General features: G+C 33.4%; 1 protein-coding gene and 1 long non-coding RNA gene across 3 annotated transcripts; one reads left to right on the top strand and one right to left on the bottom strand.

Annotated features, from left to right (window-relative positions):
* Positions 1-1,609: 1,609 nt before the first annotated feature.
* IRE (AGC (cAMP-dependent, cGMP-dependent and protein kinase C) kinase family protein) lies at positions 1,610-19,775 on the bottom strand. Of its 2 annotated transcripts, XM_039019668.2 has the most exons (17): positions 19,365-19,775; positions 19,143-19,210; positions 18,836-19,012; positions 17,342-18,709; positions 16,809-16,981; positions 16,347-16,596; positions 15,363-15,455; positions 15,132-15,272; positions 14,814-14,906; positions 7,045-7,246; positions 6,859-6,944; positions 6,095-6,183; positions 4,712-4,763; positions 4,560-4,616; positions 4,308-4,472; positions 3,500-3,580; positions 1,610-1,991 (listed from the first exon to the last, which is right to left on the bottom strand). In XM_039019668.2, the coding sequence occupies exons 1-17, from the start codon at positions 19,699-19,701 to the stop codon at positions 1,902-1,904; spliced, it is 3,522 nt and encodes a 1,173-aa protein (XP_038875596.1). In that variant the 5' UTR covers positions 19,702-19,775; the 3' UTR covers positions 1,610-1,901. The 2 variants fall into 2 exon arrangements, with proteins under 2 accessions (XP_038875596.1, XP_090163916.1); XM_090307790.1 differs by lacking the exon at positions 18,836-19,012 and having other exon boundaries at positions 19,365-19,774.
* LOC150031838 (uncharacterized) lies at positions 13,970-17,045 on the top strand. Its single transcript, XR_016525063.1, has 2 exons — positions 13,970-14,220; positions 16,776-17,045. It is a non-coding gene; the product is annotated as an uncharacterized LOC150031838 (long non-coding RNA).
* Positions 19,776-20,700: the final 925 nt, after the last annotated feature.

The raw sequence follows: 20,700 nt of genomic DNA, 5'->3' as shown, positions 1-20,700 counted from the left end.
CGAGTTCTCAACGTTCGACCTCTACATTAATCGAATCCTCAACCTTCGACTTCTAGCCTCGAACTCCCAAAACAACAATATTTCTCTAATAAGTTTCAAAACAACAATATTTCTCTAATAAATTTTTGAAAACAACAATATTAATATTAAAGGTCCAAGTTACATCATTAATTTGTTAAAATTAAAATAAAAGTAATTATCAAAATAGTTTCCCTTAAGCTAAGGGAATAAGATAAACAGTTTAGAGAATAAAATTGATATTTTAAATGTTTGGGACTAAAATAAAATAAAGGTTAGTTTAGGACCAGACTAAGATTATAACTTTTATTTTTAAGGCTAAATTAGAGAAAATATCCTTAAATGTCTACTTTTTAGATTGAGTCTTTCCCTTAAATTTTTATTTTAGGTTTAACCTTAATTTTTGCGTAGTCAACCAGCCCTATAATTCCTTATCATTATTATTTGAAAATTAAGATCCATTTGATAATTATTTGATTTTTTGTTTTTGTTTTTTAAAATTACACCTATTCCATCCACGTTTCTTATAATGATTTGTTTTTTCTTAAATACAATGGTTGAATTCTTAGCCAAATTTAAAAAACAAAAACAACTTTTTGAAAACTATTTCTTTTCCAAAATTTTACTTGATTTGTTAAACTATTGGCGAAAAGTAAATAATAAATGAAGAAATTTGGAGATAGAAATAGTGTCCATAGACTTAATTTTCTAAAACAAAAATAAAAAACAAGATGGTTACCAAATCTAAACTTCTCTAAAATTGTTCTTCACCACTTTTAAATTTTGTGTACCCAACACCATAGTGTTTTGAATCTAAAAGAAACTTCCTTCGAATTATACACATATTTTTTTTCATCTTTCGAGTCTAATTGTTGTCAACCATTTGGAGATTACTTTTCTAAGGTATACTGAAAACTATTTTCATGTTTCAATTACTTTTTATACGTTTAGCTTTCATCATTCTTATATATATATTGTAGTTACTTTATTTTATATATTTTTATTAAGTTTACCCATTAGTGTATCAGTTGCTCATCTTAAACATTGATCTTACCAGTTGCAACTTCCGTAGAAAAAACATGATTTTCTGTTTTAATTATTGTACATACTTCAGTTGCATAATAGATGGAAAATCAATAAATGAATGACAGCCTTTATAACATATATTGAGAAAGATTTATATCATAGGGTTTTTATTTTATTTGCTTAACCTCTATTTTTAGTTTAATTCTAAATAAATTCAAAGTCAATCTCAACATGGTTTCTAAATCGTTTATAAACTACAGGCTTCGGTACTGGAATGAAGAGTTCATTTCTGTCGATATCCAACCTCGTCGAGGTGCAATATTATAACGCACCCACAAGGTTGTGATATTCCGATGGCGGGTTGTCTAACGGATCACTGTCGTTAAGAGAAATTGGAGAACCTACCATCATTGGAGTATGTATAGATAATAGACTTGCATTCAAACATTGTGTAACACTTAACCACAATTCCAGAAATTGATTATCAACAGTCCATTGGATAAAATCCTTCAAACAGCATATTAAGAAAATGTAACATCTAACATCATGAAAATACACTTCAGAGTTGCACTTGAGTCATGAAAATACACGTCTCCCCAATTTTAAACTAAAAAACATATATATATATACATATATTTACAGAATTCTGAAAATGAAATATAATAATTTTAATGTACATTCTTACAAAAATAGCTACATAAATGTGTGGGCTCCTGACAGTAATAATATAAGGGTTAAAAAGCCTCACTACAGCTGAGCTATGCAATAAAACAAAACAAGTTTAAAAGTTATGCCAAGCTTTCTTCATCGTTACCAGTTGATGAAGCAGCCAAAGATGGCATGTAATTAAATCAGCTTCAAGGAATGGATGGTTTTGATACATCTGGTGAGTTTTGACTGCTCTTCACAACCAAATCATAATTGATGGAAGCCAGTTGAGATAAATTCTGCAAAACAATGAAAGTTGTTGCTGGATCATAACAATATAATGATAGAAAGTAAGATTTATACCCAAATTTCTATCTTCTTTCTTTTCTACTCGTAATCCTTTGACTTTTGGTCCTTGTTTAAGTTAGTACCTTTGCTTCTAAATAGTTATCAAAATTTATAGAAGTTTCTCATTTGATTTTAGATATAAAGAGGTAAACTGAAAATAAAACTCATCAATTTCTTGCTGCTTCAAAAGAAAACTAACTTACGAAATTGAATCACTGTAAAAACTTGAGATAAAAAATAAATGAAAGAACAAGAACTTAGAAGTGGTAGATTATAAAACTAAAACTATAGTAAAGGAAAATTATTGACAAAAAGAAAGCAAAAGAAAAAAAGAACTCTACCTTATTAACCAAGTAAAAGAATTTAAAAACTCCATGATAAAATTCCAGAAATGAGTTAAAAACTTGTCCTTTATCCAAATTCATCGACCTTATCAACTTTTACTTTAAAATTTCTCTTATTTCTCTTCAACTCCGAAGATTGAAAAATATTTGAAACAGTACAATTCATTTATATATTTTGCAGCTAAGCTCTGTACTTTTGGGAACCCAATCACCAAACAAGCAAAGAATTGAAGCCTTCGTTTCAAAAAGATCCAAAAGACATCAAGTTTATTAAAGGGTAGTTTGAACCAAAACCTCTTAATAAACTGATGACGAAAGACGTGTCCGGGATTTTTTTCCTTATTTTTATCTAATACCTATTTACTGATTTTTCTCTGCTTACTAATCTATTTACAAAAATGTGTTTTTTTTTTTTTTTCTAAAAGACTAATAACTACCAAAACCCAAAGAAATATCTAAAGATGTTTGCACAACAAAATAAGGCATATACCCTCTTGAAATAACAGAAGGTAATAGGTTTTTTCCTTGAGATCACAAGTATTTAACTATCACATACACAGTCAAAGACAAGAGAAGCATATAAACTTTTAAAGGAATTAAAAGAAAGATCAACTTAACAAAAAAACAAAAACAAAAGTTCAAATGAAGCCTAAACAGGGACTAACCTAACGAACAAGAACCTCAGTTTTAGATTTATATGTGAGAAAAACCTTAAAAGACAAAAAATATACTATATCATTCATGAACCTATTACATAACGACTTAAAACGCAGTAAAATCAGGAATTCAAGACATTAGGGATTTCTATCAACAGTAATTTAAAAGTGGAATTTCTATAAACGTCAATTAGAAGGGAAATAAACTATGACAACAGCTGAATTTCTAAGAGACCATTTGGATTCATTTGTTTCTTCGCATTCTAAAGATGCATCTATTATTGTTTTTAACAAAGTATTCTAAAAGTTTATATACCTTGAGTAAGTACATTTCCAACATTAGTGAGAATATTGGATTTTCTATAAATCACAATTATTCTGTTCACTACTTTGAATGAAATATACCGTGCAAATATCTTCCATGGAAAAAAGAGAATTTCTAGTCCCAGCACGCCTTACCTTGAAAGAGAAATTGCTGAACGAGTACTTCACAGAAAGGGCTGATGTACAGAAGTCAGCCAAACTACCACATTCGTCTCCCTGTATCACATTGACAGCCAATCAATCAAAATGGAGGATATAACAATCTCAAAGTCCCAAGGCTTTATATAGATTTAAAAGGGAGAGAAAATAAAAAGTACGAGCATCCACTTCCAATTTAAACATTGCAATGCCTCGTAGATTTAAAGCTATTTGTCCGTACTTTGTGCACGATATCAAAAAGCTTAATTGAAACCTACAGTCACGTCATACAACAGCCAGTTGACATATACTGAACTAGATCCTCTATGATGAATATTTTCCACCATGAACATCCGCTTTTGTTTCAATATAGATAGGGTAGTTCTCAATTCTATTTACTTTAAATCCAAGTGGACTGGTGAAAAGGGGGAGAAGAATATGATTAAGAGATTCATACAACCATGAATGATGTGCATTTTTTTTATTCTTAACTGTTGATCCAGGGATTTTAATATGGGTAAGTATCATTAGTCAAATATGACATCTGTGCGTCCATGCAATTTTATTACACGATCATTGGTTGCCACCAAACAAAGATGGGGATTTTCTTTTTCTTAGATCATGAGATCTAATTGGCGATAGATAGCCTAAACTATGCTATTACAATTACTCATATGTTTTATTGACATTGTAGCAATTCTTATTGAGGATCCGATTGATAAATACCAGAGAAAAGGTAACAGAAATGATTAAGTTTATTAAAAGCATACGTTCACGGCAGGCAAACTATTATATGCAAGCTTACGTCTTCATCTTGTAGGTTACTAAATGAACTACTGCTGCAAGTATCGGTCAAATCATGATCATCAAAGTCACTTCCACCATTAAAATCCTCGTCTTCTGGATTCCATATATAACGGCTCATGAAATAACTTGTATCCTGTGGCTCTGCTGATGGTATAAACATGGCCTGTAGTAAAAAATTAGAACTTTCTTTCAGGTTCATAAATTTAAATGACTACGTCAACCAATTGTTTCGTGCAACAATGATGAATACCTTCTGCCTTGCAAGTGTTTCCCAGTTAATATCTTTAAAGAAAGGATGCTCCTTCACCTGACAGAAGAATACGGTTCCAATATTTCATTTCATTTCATAAATCATAATTACCTAGCAAAACTACTGCTTTTTGCCAGAAATTACACAATTACCTCTCTGGCTCCAGTAGCTCCCAGTCTTTGAACTGAATTTTCAGTCAGCAATCTGAAACATAATGCATTAGCATTCATAGAAAACATAATCTATGCACTCTTATCATTCTTGAGATAGACATAAACTCAATTTCTTTCATCAATTGCAGAAAACGGTAGATAGATTGTGGTACTTGGTTCGAATGGAGGTTGATACTCTATGTTAATCACCTCAATCTTAATTAACAACTACAATCTATCCAAATTCAGGCTTGACACTACCATAACTGATTGTCCAAATGTGTTAAGTTATCCAAGGTCAAATCTGATACGTTCCAATTGATTGGCATCCATCTATCTCATTAGCTAATAGTACAAAAACAATATTATAAAGAAATTAAATATATGTATATAAACATATATATTAGAGGATCAATAGGACAGTGGATTCAAGACCACTTAATCCTAGTTGAACGTTGACTAGGATAGACGAGTTGAGTTGACTACAACTTGGCTCATATCTACTACAATATGTCGACACAAAATATTAACAACGAAAGAACTAATAATTTATTACAAAAGGGGTTCACAAATATGACTTTAATTAGTTTTGATATAAAATAAATAAATTGCATTTTATATCATGGTCAACATTTGCTAGGAGGGTTCTAAGATGGATTGATCTAGTAAACTATCCTATGTCTGAATATGTGCGACATCAAACTTCCTTCGACGGGATTATCTCCCTCAGTTTGTCCTTTATGCACACGAATCCAGAAGATCAGATTCATATTTTCTTTCACTGTCCATGTTCATATCATTGCTGGAGTACCTTTTTCTCGATCAATTTAATATGAACTGGGTTATTGGTGAGGATTAAAAGCCAATTAATCGCCATCTCCTTCGTGTCCGTCTCTTCCCAGAAAAAGAAGATTCGATTATTACTTCCAAAGCAACTCTTTCAAAGATTTGGTTGGAAAGAAATCAAAGAATTTTTTAAGATAAGTTCTTAGATCATTTTTTATTCATCAAGATCAAAGCTTCCCATTATTATTCCTTATCTAAACTTTTCTATAACTATTATCAAAATGATATTCGGAGTAATTGTGGGGCTTATTCTTAATGTCCATCTTTAGCTTGCCCTCTTCTTTTTCTTTTTTTTCATATTATCTTTCTTAGTCTACAATTTGTAGATTTTGGATTCTTGTACTCTCTCTTTTTTGTTTCTTGTTATAAAAATAGAAGAGATAAAATCAAACAACCATTTGAGACTGAAAATAAACTGAAAGAGGTAAATTTTGATATAGTGTTATAACAGAAAAGGTTTCTTTTGATATGGTGTTATAACAGAAAAGGTTTCTTTTGATATGGTGTTATAACAGAAAAGGTTTCAATGAATCTTACTTGTCAATCAAATCTTGGGCTTCATAACTCATCTCCTCAGGCACTTTGGGCCATGGTATGTCTCTGTTAATGATATTATCAAAAATTTGCTGCAATGTCAATAACTCCCTTGGTCAATCACAATGTTGGGCAGTTATCCAATGCAATACCAATGAAACAAAAGCTACAATGCCCTGTATTAAACTTTCAAATCCCAATTGCACCAACCAGATATGCTATCAAATAGTGCACTTAATATTTTGTGCATTATTTCTACATATCTTAGAAGCATTGATTAGATAGGAAAAAATTGACTCTTCCTTTAAAGCACTGTCATGTAATCATAATATAAAATAGACCTTACGTCTTCCTGAAATAAGCTATAATTGCAGTCCAAGAGGAACTTTCTCAGCACAAACAAGATAAGAATTGATTCTTTTTTTTATTTTTTTAAAAGAAAAAAGATAAGAATAGATTTATACATGAAATTAAGGGGCAAGATGTTAATTGCTAGTGTTTAAGATCTGTTAGAATGACAGAGTCGGTATAAAAATAAATAGGAAAAAAAACTTGAGGTATGTAATAAAAATACTAAAGTTATGTTCACTAATGTTTTTTTAGAATTGCAATTGAAATGAAGAACATTTCTATTGTTTAGGTTGTCTGCATTCATTCCTAATTAAATTGAACTTAGAAGAAAAATTACGCATTCTAAAATATGGTCAGCCTTGTACACTGCATGTGTCATTCATTACATAGTTAAGAATACTAGTAGCAAATTCAACCTGTGGATTTTCTGCATTGAACGGCGGTATTCCTACAAGCATCTCAAAAAGAATCACTCCAACAGACCACCAATCCGCAGTTACACCTGCAGGAAACAAGACAAAAATAATTACGTAATAAGGCTTCATTGAGAATAATTCACAATAGTTCTTGTAAGAAGGATACTACGCCTATTGGTTACAGACCATGTCCCATGCCCAGAAGTATCTCAGGAGCCAAATAATCTGGAGTACCAACTACTGAGTGCTTTTGTCTCTGTTCTCTTTTTGACAAAGATTGAGATGTTGGTCCACTGTCTCCAAGTGAAGCAGTTCCACTGATTGATGGACCTGAGAAATCATCTGTACTATTGATAAGACCAATCTTGGAGAGCCCAAAATCTGTCAACTGTAACAAAAAGGAGAAGAGGTTTCTAAGAGGTAACAAGCAAAAACAGTTGCAACGTTTCTCAAGAAGTTTGAAGCGAGATTAAAAAAAATAAAAATTAACAAAAAACAAAAAAACACACACACACTATAAAAATGTGTGTACGTGGAGGAGGGAGGCGGGGCATTAGAAATAGCATCCTTGGAAAGAGAATTCACTCAATATGCGACATAAAAACCTATTAAAGAATCAACAGTTTCTTCCTTGACTACCAAACAAAATAAGTATTCAAACATTCCACTTCCACATATTCCTTAAGATGATCGTTGTAGCAGTGATGTTCTTAATGCACTAACCGTACAGTAATAAGAGATTCCTGATCTTTCTCATTCCTTCATAATCTACAAGTCCAATAATAACTATACCAAAAAGTTTTACATTGTATTAATGATCCTTACAATACAAATACAAACCCAACATTATAATCCGAGGAACCAAACAAACAAGAAAAGCAAGGAAAGTATTTTAAAGAAGTACGAAATTAGACCTTTTGTTTAATATTTAAATTTTTTTTTATCTACACAGGCGATATTTGGCATCTTCATACCAACTTCTTCTGCTTTAGTGCTAGAACTATATTACTTGGGGGATTAGAATTAGAAAAGAAATAGGGAGAAACGATACATCAATGCACCCAAAACCTGTAGTAGCTTACATAAAAAGTAACTCTAATCAGCTTAAATAGAAAAGGGATAAATACGGCGGAAGCCAAAAATAAATATAGACTCCCATATATTCTCTAAACAAATCCTACTATTCCTCTCATCCCACAGCACTCGTATGATGGCTTTAACCCCACATTCATATAAACAACCTTTACCTTATTCTTAAAAGATTCCTGGCAGCTTATCTGAAGGATATATAAATAAGTTTTTGCAGCAGCTACAAGCTAGATTTCAACAAAATGCACCTCTGAAAGCACAGTTCTAGTAGAATCTTCTGAGGTATATACTGATATCTTAAGGACCAAAGTGTTGGGGTTGATGGCCTAAATCTCTTAGAGTCCTATAGTTTATAATTTTATTATACAAACGTTTATTTATTTAATAAAATATGAGATGTTTTATTTGACATTTAGTAGCATTAAACCCACAAACCAATAAACTAACATCCAAGGTTATCATCTGTAACTTAAACATATAGGGAGATCATGTTTAAGTGATAACCTAAATGGTTTGTAGTAGATGGTTGGATACCTTATCTTGGTGACACTACGAATACAACCCGCTTCGTAGGTATTACAATTGTTGTAAAGTACTATAAATGATCTGATCCTGATCATTCATGTGGAGACATGTGAGCAAAGGTATTCTATACAAACGAGTTTGTATAAGACCAGACCACAAAATGATTAGTCTCATTATATAACGCTGTTCATAATAGAGACTTACATTTCACCAGAATGACCATATGTGACATGACCTGAATCCTGAGTGAATTGTGACTTTCTGTCTATGAAGGTGGTCCTTTGATTTGAATGGGTGAGAGTGGTCAGATCGCCGACTCAATAAGCTTACAATTTTGGGATTCGTCCTAGAAACCCAGCTACACAAGACGGAATTCACTCCTTCCCTGACTTCGGGTAAGTAGATAAATTGTTCCCTTAAGAACTGATTTCGGGGTTTGAACAATGTGGCGTTACACTCTCTCCTAGCCCAAGAGGGGTTTGATCATAGTTGGACTGACTTATTGTTCATTAAAGATATCGGTGGTATTTAAGGAGTTAGATGTAACTACAGGGGCAAAACGGTAATTTTGGCCTAGTTGTACTTACGAGCAATTTGTGAAAGGTCATCGCTTTGTTGACTAGTTATATCCAGTGGACACAGTAATATATCTATAGTGCGAAGAGTGCAGTTGTCGGCCTTTAGTAGAGTGTCCGACAGTAAATGGATATTGAAAATTTTAATTAAAGAAGTTTAATTAATTATTCAAGTATCACTAGAGCTTCAATCTATAGGTCCATGAGGTCGTCTCTGTAGCTCAACCGGGATTTAATGAGAATCAAATTTTGATTAATTTGAATTGATCAAATTAAGTGAGGGTATTAATTATATAATTTAATTATATATGATATAATTATTATAATGTATTTGATACATTATAATATAAAATTTAGTTGAGAGGAAATAAATATTTGAATATGATTCAAACATTAATCATGTGAATTGGATTCATATAATTGAATTTAATATAAATGAGATTCATATTAAATACCATTGATGAGAGAATTAAAACTATAGGTTATATTGTATATGATACAATATTAAACCATATGTTATATGTTATATATATATATATATATATATATATATATAATAAGTTAGTTATTATATATATGTATATAATGGTTTTGGTTTTAAATTAAAATTAATTTATTAATTATATTAACTTTAAATTTTAAATTTTAGGGAGTGAAATAACTTCCTTTCCCTGATCTCTCTCAACTCATGTAACTAGTGGGAGGTTACATGAGATTTTTCTGGTGGTTTTCTTTTTTACTGGATAAAGGACACATAGATTGACCCAGAAGGATTCCCTGTAATTTCCCAAAAAAATCTCCTAGACTCTTTCCCTCTCAAAAATAATAAAATATAGAAGATTTCTTGTGGTTAGAGATGTCCACGGGACGAGGCGGGGATGGGGAAGCCTTCCTCGTCCCCGTCCCTACTCCCCTATTCCATTCCCCGTCGCGAATTTCCCTGCGGGGAATGGGGCGGGGATTCTCCATGGGGATTCTACAGGGATCGAGTTCCCCGCGGGGAAAAATTTCTCGCCTTTATTTTTCTCTAACATTTTTTTTAATTTCAATTAAATATATTTTTTTTATAATTCTTTAAACATTTTCAATGGAATTTTCATTTAAATGAAATATTATCAATTTTACTAATTAAAACAATAATGCACATACAATTTAAAAAATATAATTAAAATGCTAAATTCTCATAATTTGTAAAAATTCAAATTCAACATTTAGAGCATCCTAACTTAAATATTACAACATCTAAAGAATTAAAATAATAAAAATCTTGAACTTAAATAATTAAAATATCTATAATTATCTTAATAAAGTCTACAATATTAATATGAATATATATATATATATATATATATATATATATTAAAATTTTATAATTTATACAAAGCCGGGACGGGACAGGAAAATGGGGCGGGGTCGAGGTCGAGATCGGAGACGGGGAATATATTCCCCGTCCCTAGCTCCGAATTGTAAATGGGGGAAAAAAATTCTCCACTCGCTCCCCCATTCCCCGTGCATTCGGGGATTCCCCGCCTCGTTCAGGGCGGGTCCCCACGGGCCCTGATCCCGTAGATTTTTTGGACATCTCTACTTGTGGTGGTGTCCATAGTTCGAGGGTTTCGAGTTCGTGCCAGTACGTGGCCATCAGATATCGTGATTATTCGTGACTGATTTGGAGAAGAAAATTCGTGAAGAAGATCAGATCTTCAAAGGTAAGGGTTTCTAAGCCCTAATTCCAATTTCCTTTTCTATGTTGGCATGATGTAAATTTAGTTTTTGTATAATTTTCGTTCTATAATTTTGCATTCTTTAAAAAAAAAAAAAAAAAAAAATTGGGACAATGTTTCCGCTCAAGGTCTTCACAGGTTCCTTCAATTGGTATTAGAGTGTGATTTTGGTCCCGATTTTTTTTTTTTTTTAATTTCCAGAATTGAATTACAGTAATGGTGGGTTTTTCATTCTGTGCTCATATGATGAATGTGTATAGAATGTAAATGGTTTATAATTATTGGATGTTTCGAGATTGGTCATTTAGATTTACAGCTTTAATTTACAAAATTGGTTTGTAAGGGCCCGTATTTTGGGCATATAAATTGTGATCGAGTCTGTATTTGTCTGTGTTGAGTCGCTCATGATGTTCCCGGTGAAGTTCTAAAGAAAACAAGACTCAATTCGGTGAATTTCCGATGAAGATCGCAGTTGTACAGTGTTAATTGTACCGCAGCGTTGCAACGCTACGATGAGGAAGAATGCTTTGTTCTTGCTGTAGCATTGAAATGCTAGGCATAGCGTTGCAACACTCCAAGACGGAAAGAAAAAATTGGATCTCGTCCGATTCGGTTCATGACTCGATTGGTTCGCATCCGGTTCGGTTGGTTCAAGCATTTTGGTTCGATTCGGGTACTAGGCAGCTCGATTCGAACGATTCGATTCACTAGTCTCGAAGATAATCTTTATATGCTAAGACCATTAGTAATTAAAGCCCTCTTGAACACTGAAATGTTTAAAACTGTGGTAACTCAAAATAAAATACTTAAAATTTCTCCTAAAGAAAATGTCTGTCTTTGGCACTAAGGTTAGGACACATCAATCTCAATAGAATTGAGAAATTGGTTAAGAATTGACTTCTAAGCGAGTTAGAAGAAAGTTATTTACCTGTGTGTGAGACTATTTTGAAGGCAAAATGACTAGAAGATCTTTTATTGGAAAAGGTCACAGGGCCAAAGAATCCTTGGAACTAATACATTCAGACCTTTATGGTCCAATGAATGTTAAGACAAGAGGAGAATTTAAGTACTACATCACTTTTACTGATGATTATTCAAGATATGAGTATGTTTATTTAATGCAACAGAAGTTTAAAGATAGCTTCTGAGATTGTGCATCGAAGGGACGTGATCGTTACAAACGTGGGAAGTATATAAAGCGGAAATATTATCTCATCCAAGAGATTGTGCATCGAGGGGATGTGATCGACACACAGATAGCTTCGGAGCACAATGTTGTTGATCCATTTACAAAGGCCCTCACAGCTAAGGTGTTTGAGGGTCATCTGCAAGGTATGGATCCATAGGACAAGCCATATTTAATCTAGGGCAAGTGGGAGATTTTGTATTGCATACTAGTTCATTACTTTTTGTACTTGTATATTAGTATGACTTGTATATTATACACCCCACTAGCTTCAGGTTAAGTAAGAGATTGTTGAGGTTGATGTCCTAAATGTCCTGTAGTTTGTAATTGTATTATACAAACATTTTATTTATTTAATAAAATATGAGATGTTTTATTTGACATTTAGTAGCATTAAACCCACAAACTAATAAACTAACATCTAAGGTTATCATTTGTAGCTTAAACATATATATAGAGACATATAGGTAGAGACATGTGAGCCGGGTATTCTACACAAAGGAGTTTGTATAAGATCAGACCATGAAATGACTAGTCTCATTATATAACGTAGTTCGTAATAGAGATTTACATTTCACCATGATGACCATAAATGAAATGACATGAATCCTGAGTGATTTGTGAACTCCTACATATGAAGGTGGTCTTTGATTTTTATGGTTGAGAGTAACCAGATCACCGACTCAATAAACCTACCCTTTTGAGGATTCGTCTGATTAAGGAACTAGGAACACAGCTACCCAAGACAAAATTCACTTCTTCTCCGACGTCGGGTAAGTAAAAAAATTGCTCCCTTAAGGACTGATTTTGGAACTTGAACAATATGGCATCACACCCTATCCTAACCCGAGAGGGTTTTAGCCATAGTTGGATTATGACTTATTGTTTATTAAAGGGATCAGTGGTACTTAAGGAATTAGATGTAACTATAGAAGCAAAACAGTAATTTTGGTCTAACTATACTTACGAGCAATTTCTAAAAGGTCATCACACTATTGACTAATTATATCCAATGAACATAGAAATATATCTGTAGTGCGAAGAGCACAACTATCGGTCTTTAGTGGAATAACCGATAGTTAATGGATGTTAAATAATTAATTAGTTATTCAAGTACCATTGGAGCTTCAATCTACAGGTCCATGAGGTCCCCTCTATAGTTCAACCGGAATTTAATGAAAATCAATTTTTGATTAATTTGAATTGTTCAAATTAAGTGAGTGAATTAATTATATGTGATATAATTAATTTAATTTGTATATATTATATAATTACTATAATGTATTTAATACATTATAATATAAAATTTAGTTGAGAGAAAATAAGTATTTGAATATAATTCAAATATTAATTATGTGAATTGGATTGATGTAATTGTATTTAATATAAATGGGATTTATATTAAATACCATTGATGAAAGAACTAAAACTATAGGTTATATTATATATGATACAATATTAAACCATAAGTTATATGTTATATCATATATAACATATAATTGTTTTTTTTTTACAATATCTCCTTGTAATCTCGTAGTTTGTAAACTCTATATAAACATATTGTTATTAGTAAAATAAGTATTATTTTATAAGCATATACTCAATCCAATAAATTAAGATTCGAGGTTATTTCATGTAATTTAAACAAGTATGTAGAGACATACAGGTGGATCTTGTTTAAATGATAACTTAAATGGTCTGTAGTAGATGGATAAAGTTTGGTATCTTATTCTGGTGACACTATGGATATGGCCCGCTTTGTAGGTGTTACAAGTGTTGTAAAGTGTTACAAATAATCTATATATATATATGATAAGTTATTATAAATATGTATATAATGGTTTTGATTTTAAATTAAAATTAATTTATTAATTATATTAATTTTGAATTTTAGGGAGGGAAATAACTTCTCTCTCCTGATCTCTCTCACCTCACATAACTAGTGGGAGGTTACATGAGATTTTTTCTGTGGTTTTCTTTTTTACAAAAGAAAGGACGCGGATATTGACCTAGAAGGATTCTCTATAATTTCCCAAAAAATCTCCCACTCTTTCCCTCTCAAAAATTACTTTCCCTCTCTTCCAAAATTCACAGAGCCCACACAACTCCTGCGATTCTCATTCCAAGAGCACACAGAAGGTTTCTTGTGGTGGTGTCCATAGTCGAGGGTTTCGAGTTCGTGTCAGTACGTGCCATCAGAGATCGTGATTGTTCGTGACTTATTTGGAGAAGGAAATTTGTGAAGAAGATCAGATTTTCAAAGGTAAGGGTTTCTAAGCCCTAATTCCTATTTTCTTTTCTATGTTGGCATGTTGTAAATTTAGTTTTTGTATAATTTTTGTACTGTAATTTTTCATTTTATAAAAAATAAAAATAAAAATTGAAATATCCATGTTTCCGGTCAGGACCTTCAAAGGTTCCTTCACAAAGACCAAGGAAAGTGACCTTTGTACCCTCTGTCTTTAAAATGGCTGTATTGAGAGAGCTCTTGGGAGGTTTTTCCCATTACACACCCGCCTAAAATCCTGAAATAAATTCTCAATAGAATAAGTGAGAAAGCTTTTCCTTCCCATGAAAAAGAATGCCTCCTAAAATTTGAACATTTGAACAGCCTCGTATTCCAAATTTTTGAAGAGGATAATTTTAAGTCTATAACATAAACAGAATTACTTGCTTAAGATTCAACTTCATAATATAAGAAGTTAAATGCTGCTAGCTCTTGACACTCTTCCCATAAAAGCTAACAGCAGGGACATAATGAATTTATACAGAATATTTCCATAAGAAAAATAATAATATCTACAGGACTAAAATTAGAAAATATTGAAAGAGAAATTAAAACTGAAGCCTTCATACCTTTATGTGACCATCTTGACCAATCAATAAGTTATCTGGCTTTAGGTCTCTGTGAATCACATTTAAGGAGTGTAAATACTCCAAAGCAAGAACCTGAAAAGTATAAAGCCATGCATTAACTAGTTGGTTTTCCGATAATGATGATAATCATAATAATAATAGTAGTAGTAGTAAATTTATTTATTTATTTAAAAAAAGAAAAAGTAATAGCATTTTCTAGTATAGGAAAAGGTAAAGCAGTTTCTCTAAAGCAAGATTTGATAGATTTCTAGTATAGGAAAAGGAAAGGGAAAAGAAAAAGTAATAGCATTTTCTTACAATTTCAGCGATATAAATACGAGCCATATCTTCATCTAAGCACCCTAGGTTTCTCAGTAAGGAATAAATATCACCACCATTTAAGTATTCCATGACCAGATACAGATTTTCCCTACATGTGAAAGAGTAGAAAAAGCGGACCTGTTCATAATCACATTCACAAAAATGAGAAATGAACATTCACACACAATTCTTTTTAGGAAGGAAATAAATTGTTGAAAATCAACTAACCACAAAAGGGTTGCGAACTGAGATAAGGATGTTACGCTCAGCCAAAATACTTTCAACTGCATTCTTGCGAATCATATCAGCCTTCTTTAAAACCTGAAGTATACACAGACAGATTATTTACTCTAAAGTACAGCAGACAGATTATTTACTCTAAAGTACAGCAAAGATAAGCCGCACCCCACCCCCCCCCCCCCCCCCCATTTAATGAATTTGATAATTTTAACTTTGATACTACAAATATTTTTCCCATGGACTTTAACTGTATATTTACCTGGTTCAATATGTATTTCAACATGTGCAAAGAGACAAAATAAACACAAGGAAAAAAAATGCTATCAGGTCAGATGTATGATCAAACATCAATATCAATGTCTTAAAAGCCAAAAAAGGGTGACAGCACAGATAGTTTCATTACTGACTAGTATGAAGCTGCTCTTAAGAATTAAAGTTCTTTTTCTTTTTTTTTTTTTTTTGGTACATAAAAACATTTTTTTAAAAAATGCAGTTTGCAGACTCAAATAAATCATTTAACAAGATGCTGACTAAAACAATCATAAGTAGGTAAGAAAATGTAAAATACTTGAAACAAAATCATCACAACTATTTAAGTTTAAGTTAACTATTTTTTAAGATATAAAATGATGTGAATGTACTGTGTTTTTAACTTGTTGCATATAAAATGCAACTGAAGTCACGATAAGTAAAGTAAAAAAAAAAATTAGGAGCAGTTTAAAAAAAAAAACATCAGAAAAGCACTTTCAATGGCTATGAAAAACAATTTTCATAAGCACGGCTAAACAAATGACTCAAACTTTACCCATAATAAGCCTAGTCTGGCATAGTATGGAAACCAGTATAGCACATCAGCATGTAAATCACCACGTTAGTCATGTTGGTGTGATATTTGTTACAGAACTTCTGGAGGAAGTTGTGCATATTCCTTTCTTCATTTATCATCCATCTAACAGTTGTTAAAATACTGACCTTTATTGCAAACAAGTCTCCAGTTGCTCTTTTTCTGGCAAGAAAAACTCGGCCATATGCCCCTCTACTAATTGGTTTAATTATTTCAAAATCTTCAATAGATGTTCGATCTTTTGAGCATGTATTAACAGGACTTGCACGCAAACTACGAACAGTATCATCTTCCACCGAACTCTCTTCATCAACCATGCCATGTGAAGAGTCTACTTTATCATCTTCAATTTGCCCACAAAGATGCACATATTTCTCCCTGTAAATGCAGAAATATCAGGATGTAACCATAGAAATAGATGTGACTATTGTGAGTAATATCAATCACTAAAGGTCAAAGAAAAAAGATGCAGAGTAGGTCATATTAATGCAAGAATAAAGTAAAAATGGTAACCTACTGACAATTTGTATTTTTACATGAAATAATGTATTGTACAGCAGTTGAATTTTGAAACAAGTAAGTCAACTCACTGCAAGAGCTTCTCTATGCGCCTTCCAAAAGTCTCCACAACAAGGGCATCCACCTTCCTATCCTGGATTGCATATTTAAGGTCCTCTAATCGATCAAGCATGGACTCCAATGCACCGTATCCAGAGTTGTTAACGTTTGCAATGGAACGAACAATATCCAATAATTTGTAAATCTGTTATTCCACATACATATTATTTGAGACATTTAACATGAAAGAGTTCTTGGAAAGTTCTTTTTACAAACTAAGAAAGACTAAAAGTAGTTCTGGATTTTTTATGTGAAATTCCATATTGGTAAGGTGGAATGATAATGACAAGGGGAGTCATTCATTACATATACCAAACTTATAAGAAAATTCACCGAACATAATTTATAGCACAATCTTAGTATAGAGGTTAGAGTTATACCATGCATTTATGAAGTTTGTGCATCCAATTAAAAAAGTGACAAAAATCCTCCATAGTAATACCTTGAAAGCTCAATAAAATTGAAGGAAAAATTGGATATTAGTATGATATAGGGAAAACACTACCTGCTGATAATTTTCAAGTTCAGATATTGTTTTTCGTCCATGCAACAACAATTCAACCTGGCTGGATCTGGGTGTTAAAAGAGGTGATCTTGGTGTTAGAGTCCCAGCTGACGTTGATTTTGTACTGTGATCTGGTGTGAAAATAAATGGTCGATTGTATGATGAATCAGGAAAAACATCCTGACTTTCCATGAAGGAGGAGTTGCCAGTAACAGGGAGGGAATCAAGCAGATCTTCAGAGTTTCGACATGACAAATTGATTCCTCTAGATGACAGCTCAAAAACCTCTTCTTGCATACTTGATGTAGAAACCTTGACAGTATCAAAATTTCCACAGGAAGTATCACTACTTCTTGGTGTACTTTTAGGCGTCCAAGACTCTAGTATCTTTTCAAGAGCTGTAGCAACCCGTACAAGGCGCTCATTCACGGTTAAACCTTTCAAATCACACCTATCGGCAATTGTACATATTCGAGAATGCTCCTCAACATGAATGGTTGGAATTTCAACCTCACAAATTCGACAAATCATCAAATTCTCAAAAGTGGCATTTTGATGATAACCCCATATTCCCCAAGATACCTTTTGTTCTTTAGGAGGTACTTCTGAATGCTCAATATGACTAGATGGGGTATTTAATTGGTTGTTGCTCCCCGTCTTAGCTTCATGTACATGCAATAGTTCAAGTTTATCCTTAGAAGGTGTTCCAGTAGAGTCAGAGTCTTTCCGGTTCTTCGCAGCTGCTGATGGTAGCTTTTTCCAGGATGCCATCCTGTACATGCTTGTAGATGAAGCAACACTTAAGGCAGAGTCCAGCTCAACAGTTCCAGCACTATTACTAAAACTTTGACCTAAATCTTGCTTCACCATGCAACTGACTTGATCCTTACCAACCAACTTTAGCTGCTGCTCACTCTCTTCTTTCACAGTCAATGGATCACCAAAGTCAAGTTGTTCGAGCTGCCTAAGTTTCTCTGGATAAATTCCTAGATCACTAAGTTGATGAAGACCCAAAATGTGATCATCTTCATATCCACTCTCCTTTCTGAACTGAATAAGCCGAGTACATCGTGTCAAGATGAAGAGAAGGCGGGTATGGGCTTGCTTAAGAATCCCTAATGACAGCTCCTGCCGCCGATCATCTAGATTTTGGACAATCCCTTCACCTTTCGTCCAGAATTCTGTAGGTGACATTGTGGCACATTTCCGAGCAACCACCAATACGTCCTCCAAACCCTCTTTTAGTTCAGGCTGAGACTGGTCTGTCTTTTCAAGTATATCTACGAGATCTCCAGCAAAAATGCCCAGTTCGTAATTAACATCATCCTTCAATCTGTCAAATTTTGCTCTGATAGCCACCATGATCTCCTGAAAAGTAAAGCAAGCAAGAGGTAGGTTCATTCAACATAGCTGGATGGAGAGGGAGAGAGAGAGAGAGAGAGAGAGAGAGAGAGCAGCCATTAGCACAAAGGAGATGTAGAAGGAAGCGCATACTTCCAAATGTCCAAATGCCTTAGGTTTCCAAAGTGGAAAAGGGCGAACTCCCTTGGAATTGAGCTCGTGAGAGAAGCTTTTGATATCCGGGGTTCTCTTCTTTCTTCCACTAGTAACACGCAGTATGGCACGGAACCGTGGAGACTGAATTTCCTTTCCAAACGCTACATGATTACCCTAAACAATAAACCCATCGATGAACTACATTCCGTACCTAATCTACCTCATCATTCGTACACATTTTACGACACACAAAATCAGATACAGATACAATAAGACGAAAACAAAACCAAATGTAGATCATTACCTCAAAATCAGGATTCAGAGCTGTCGGATATCTGAACGATTTTGATTGACTCCACAGAACTTTTTTCCCTAACGAAACCCGAATAAATTTTACAAAACAAATAGCCATTGATGGACTAAATGATAACAATCCTCACACTTACATATCCACGCACCAAAACAGAGCCTAAAGAGAAAACAAAACATGCATACGTTAACATTCTACATTCTACAATCTACATACCTTGTTCAGTGGAGGAAACATTTTTTTCGGAATCGTTCCCCACGGTGACATTATTTCTGGAATTATCTCCCAAATTGGAGGGCGTGCCAACAGCAGAGGTCCTTAGCGGCAATGGAGCAGAGCGCGTCCGAATGTGGTTCAACCCAAGAGAGGAGGCCATAATGATAGAGGAATCGTCAGGTTGAAGAGGGCGATCCTCGGGAAGGTGATGTTCATGATCGGAATCAGAGTCTCCGGCAATGGGTATGGAATCGCGGCGAACGGGAATGGGAGGGATCTTGCGGAGCTTGGCGGAGGAGGGAGAGGGATGATGATCGGAGGGAGGTGATTCGGACATGGAGGAGGGAGGAGGTGGTGGCCGGAGAGAAGGGGGGTTTTGCGGTGACGGTTTGTTGAAGATTGAGGAAATGGGGAATTGGGAGAGGAGAGTGATCGAGTGTGGGAGAGAGAGAGGAAATTTCGCGGGAAGGAGAAGGCGTAGGATTGAGACACGTGGAGGAGGATGAATCAGTTCGGTTAAGATTTTGTGTGCTTTTTCAAAAAAAATAATAATAATAATGCTTTTCAGTTTAAAACGTGCTTCCCGCTAAGTGACGGAAAGCCGCGTGTGGTTGGATTTTTCCGTTGCCTTCTTCACCCACACATTCTAAATAAATTATATAAATAAAATCAAATTTTGCAAAAAAAAAAAAAATAATAATAATAATAAATAAACTAAACTAGCTCCAAACTCTATCGTTGTTACAATCACATGCTCGAACTTTCAATATAACAAATAATCAATCTTATAAACTTATGAGGGTATACAATCAAATCATCAATTTTTTCCTAATGTAAAAATCGTTCATGAACTATGAAAATTGTTATAACGTGTAAGGAAGTATATTAAGGTTAAATTTTAGAAAATACTTTTGAACTGTGTACCTTATTTCAATAATGCTACTATGACATTTAAATGTGGCATTAATACTCTTAACCTTTAAAAAAAAATAATTCAAAAATATTCTTTGTCTTGCTAAGGCATTGCCTGTCGAACACCATCGTACTATCGAGCTATATTACTTGTGTTCACATGAGGCTTCAGCAAAAATATAGTTCGTAGAGTTGAACTTGAGTTTATGTAAATTTATACAAATATGGTATGATCTCTAACATTTGATCCATTGGATCTCTCTATTGGGTGTGTACACTTCATTTGGGAGATGAAATGTGTGAATGTTCTTAAAATTGAAGTCTTGCCTATCGAACACCATCGTACTATCGAGCTATATTACTTATGTTCACATGAGGCTTCAGCAAAAATATAGTTCGTAGAGTTGAACTTGAGTTTATGTAA

This window comes from Benincasa hispida, chromosome 12, assembly GCF_027475165.1.
Source record: "Benincasa hispida cultivar pf3 chromosome 12, pf3_genome.v1.1, whole genome shotgun sequence".
NCBI classification, from domain to species: domain Eukaryota; kingdom Viridiplantae; phylum Streptophyta; class Magnoliopsida; order Cucurbitales; family Cucurbitaceae; genus Benincasa; species Benincasa hispida.
The sequence above is the reverse complement of the archived record's forward strand: the minus strand, read 5'-3'. Positions and strand labels throughout refer to the sequence as shown.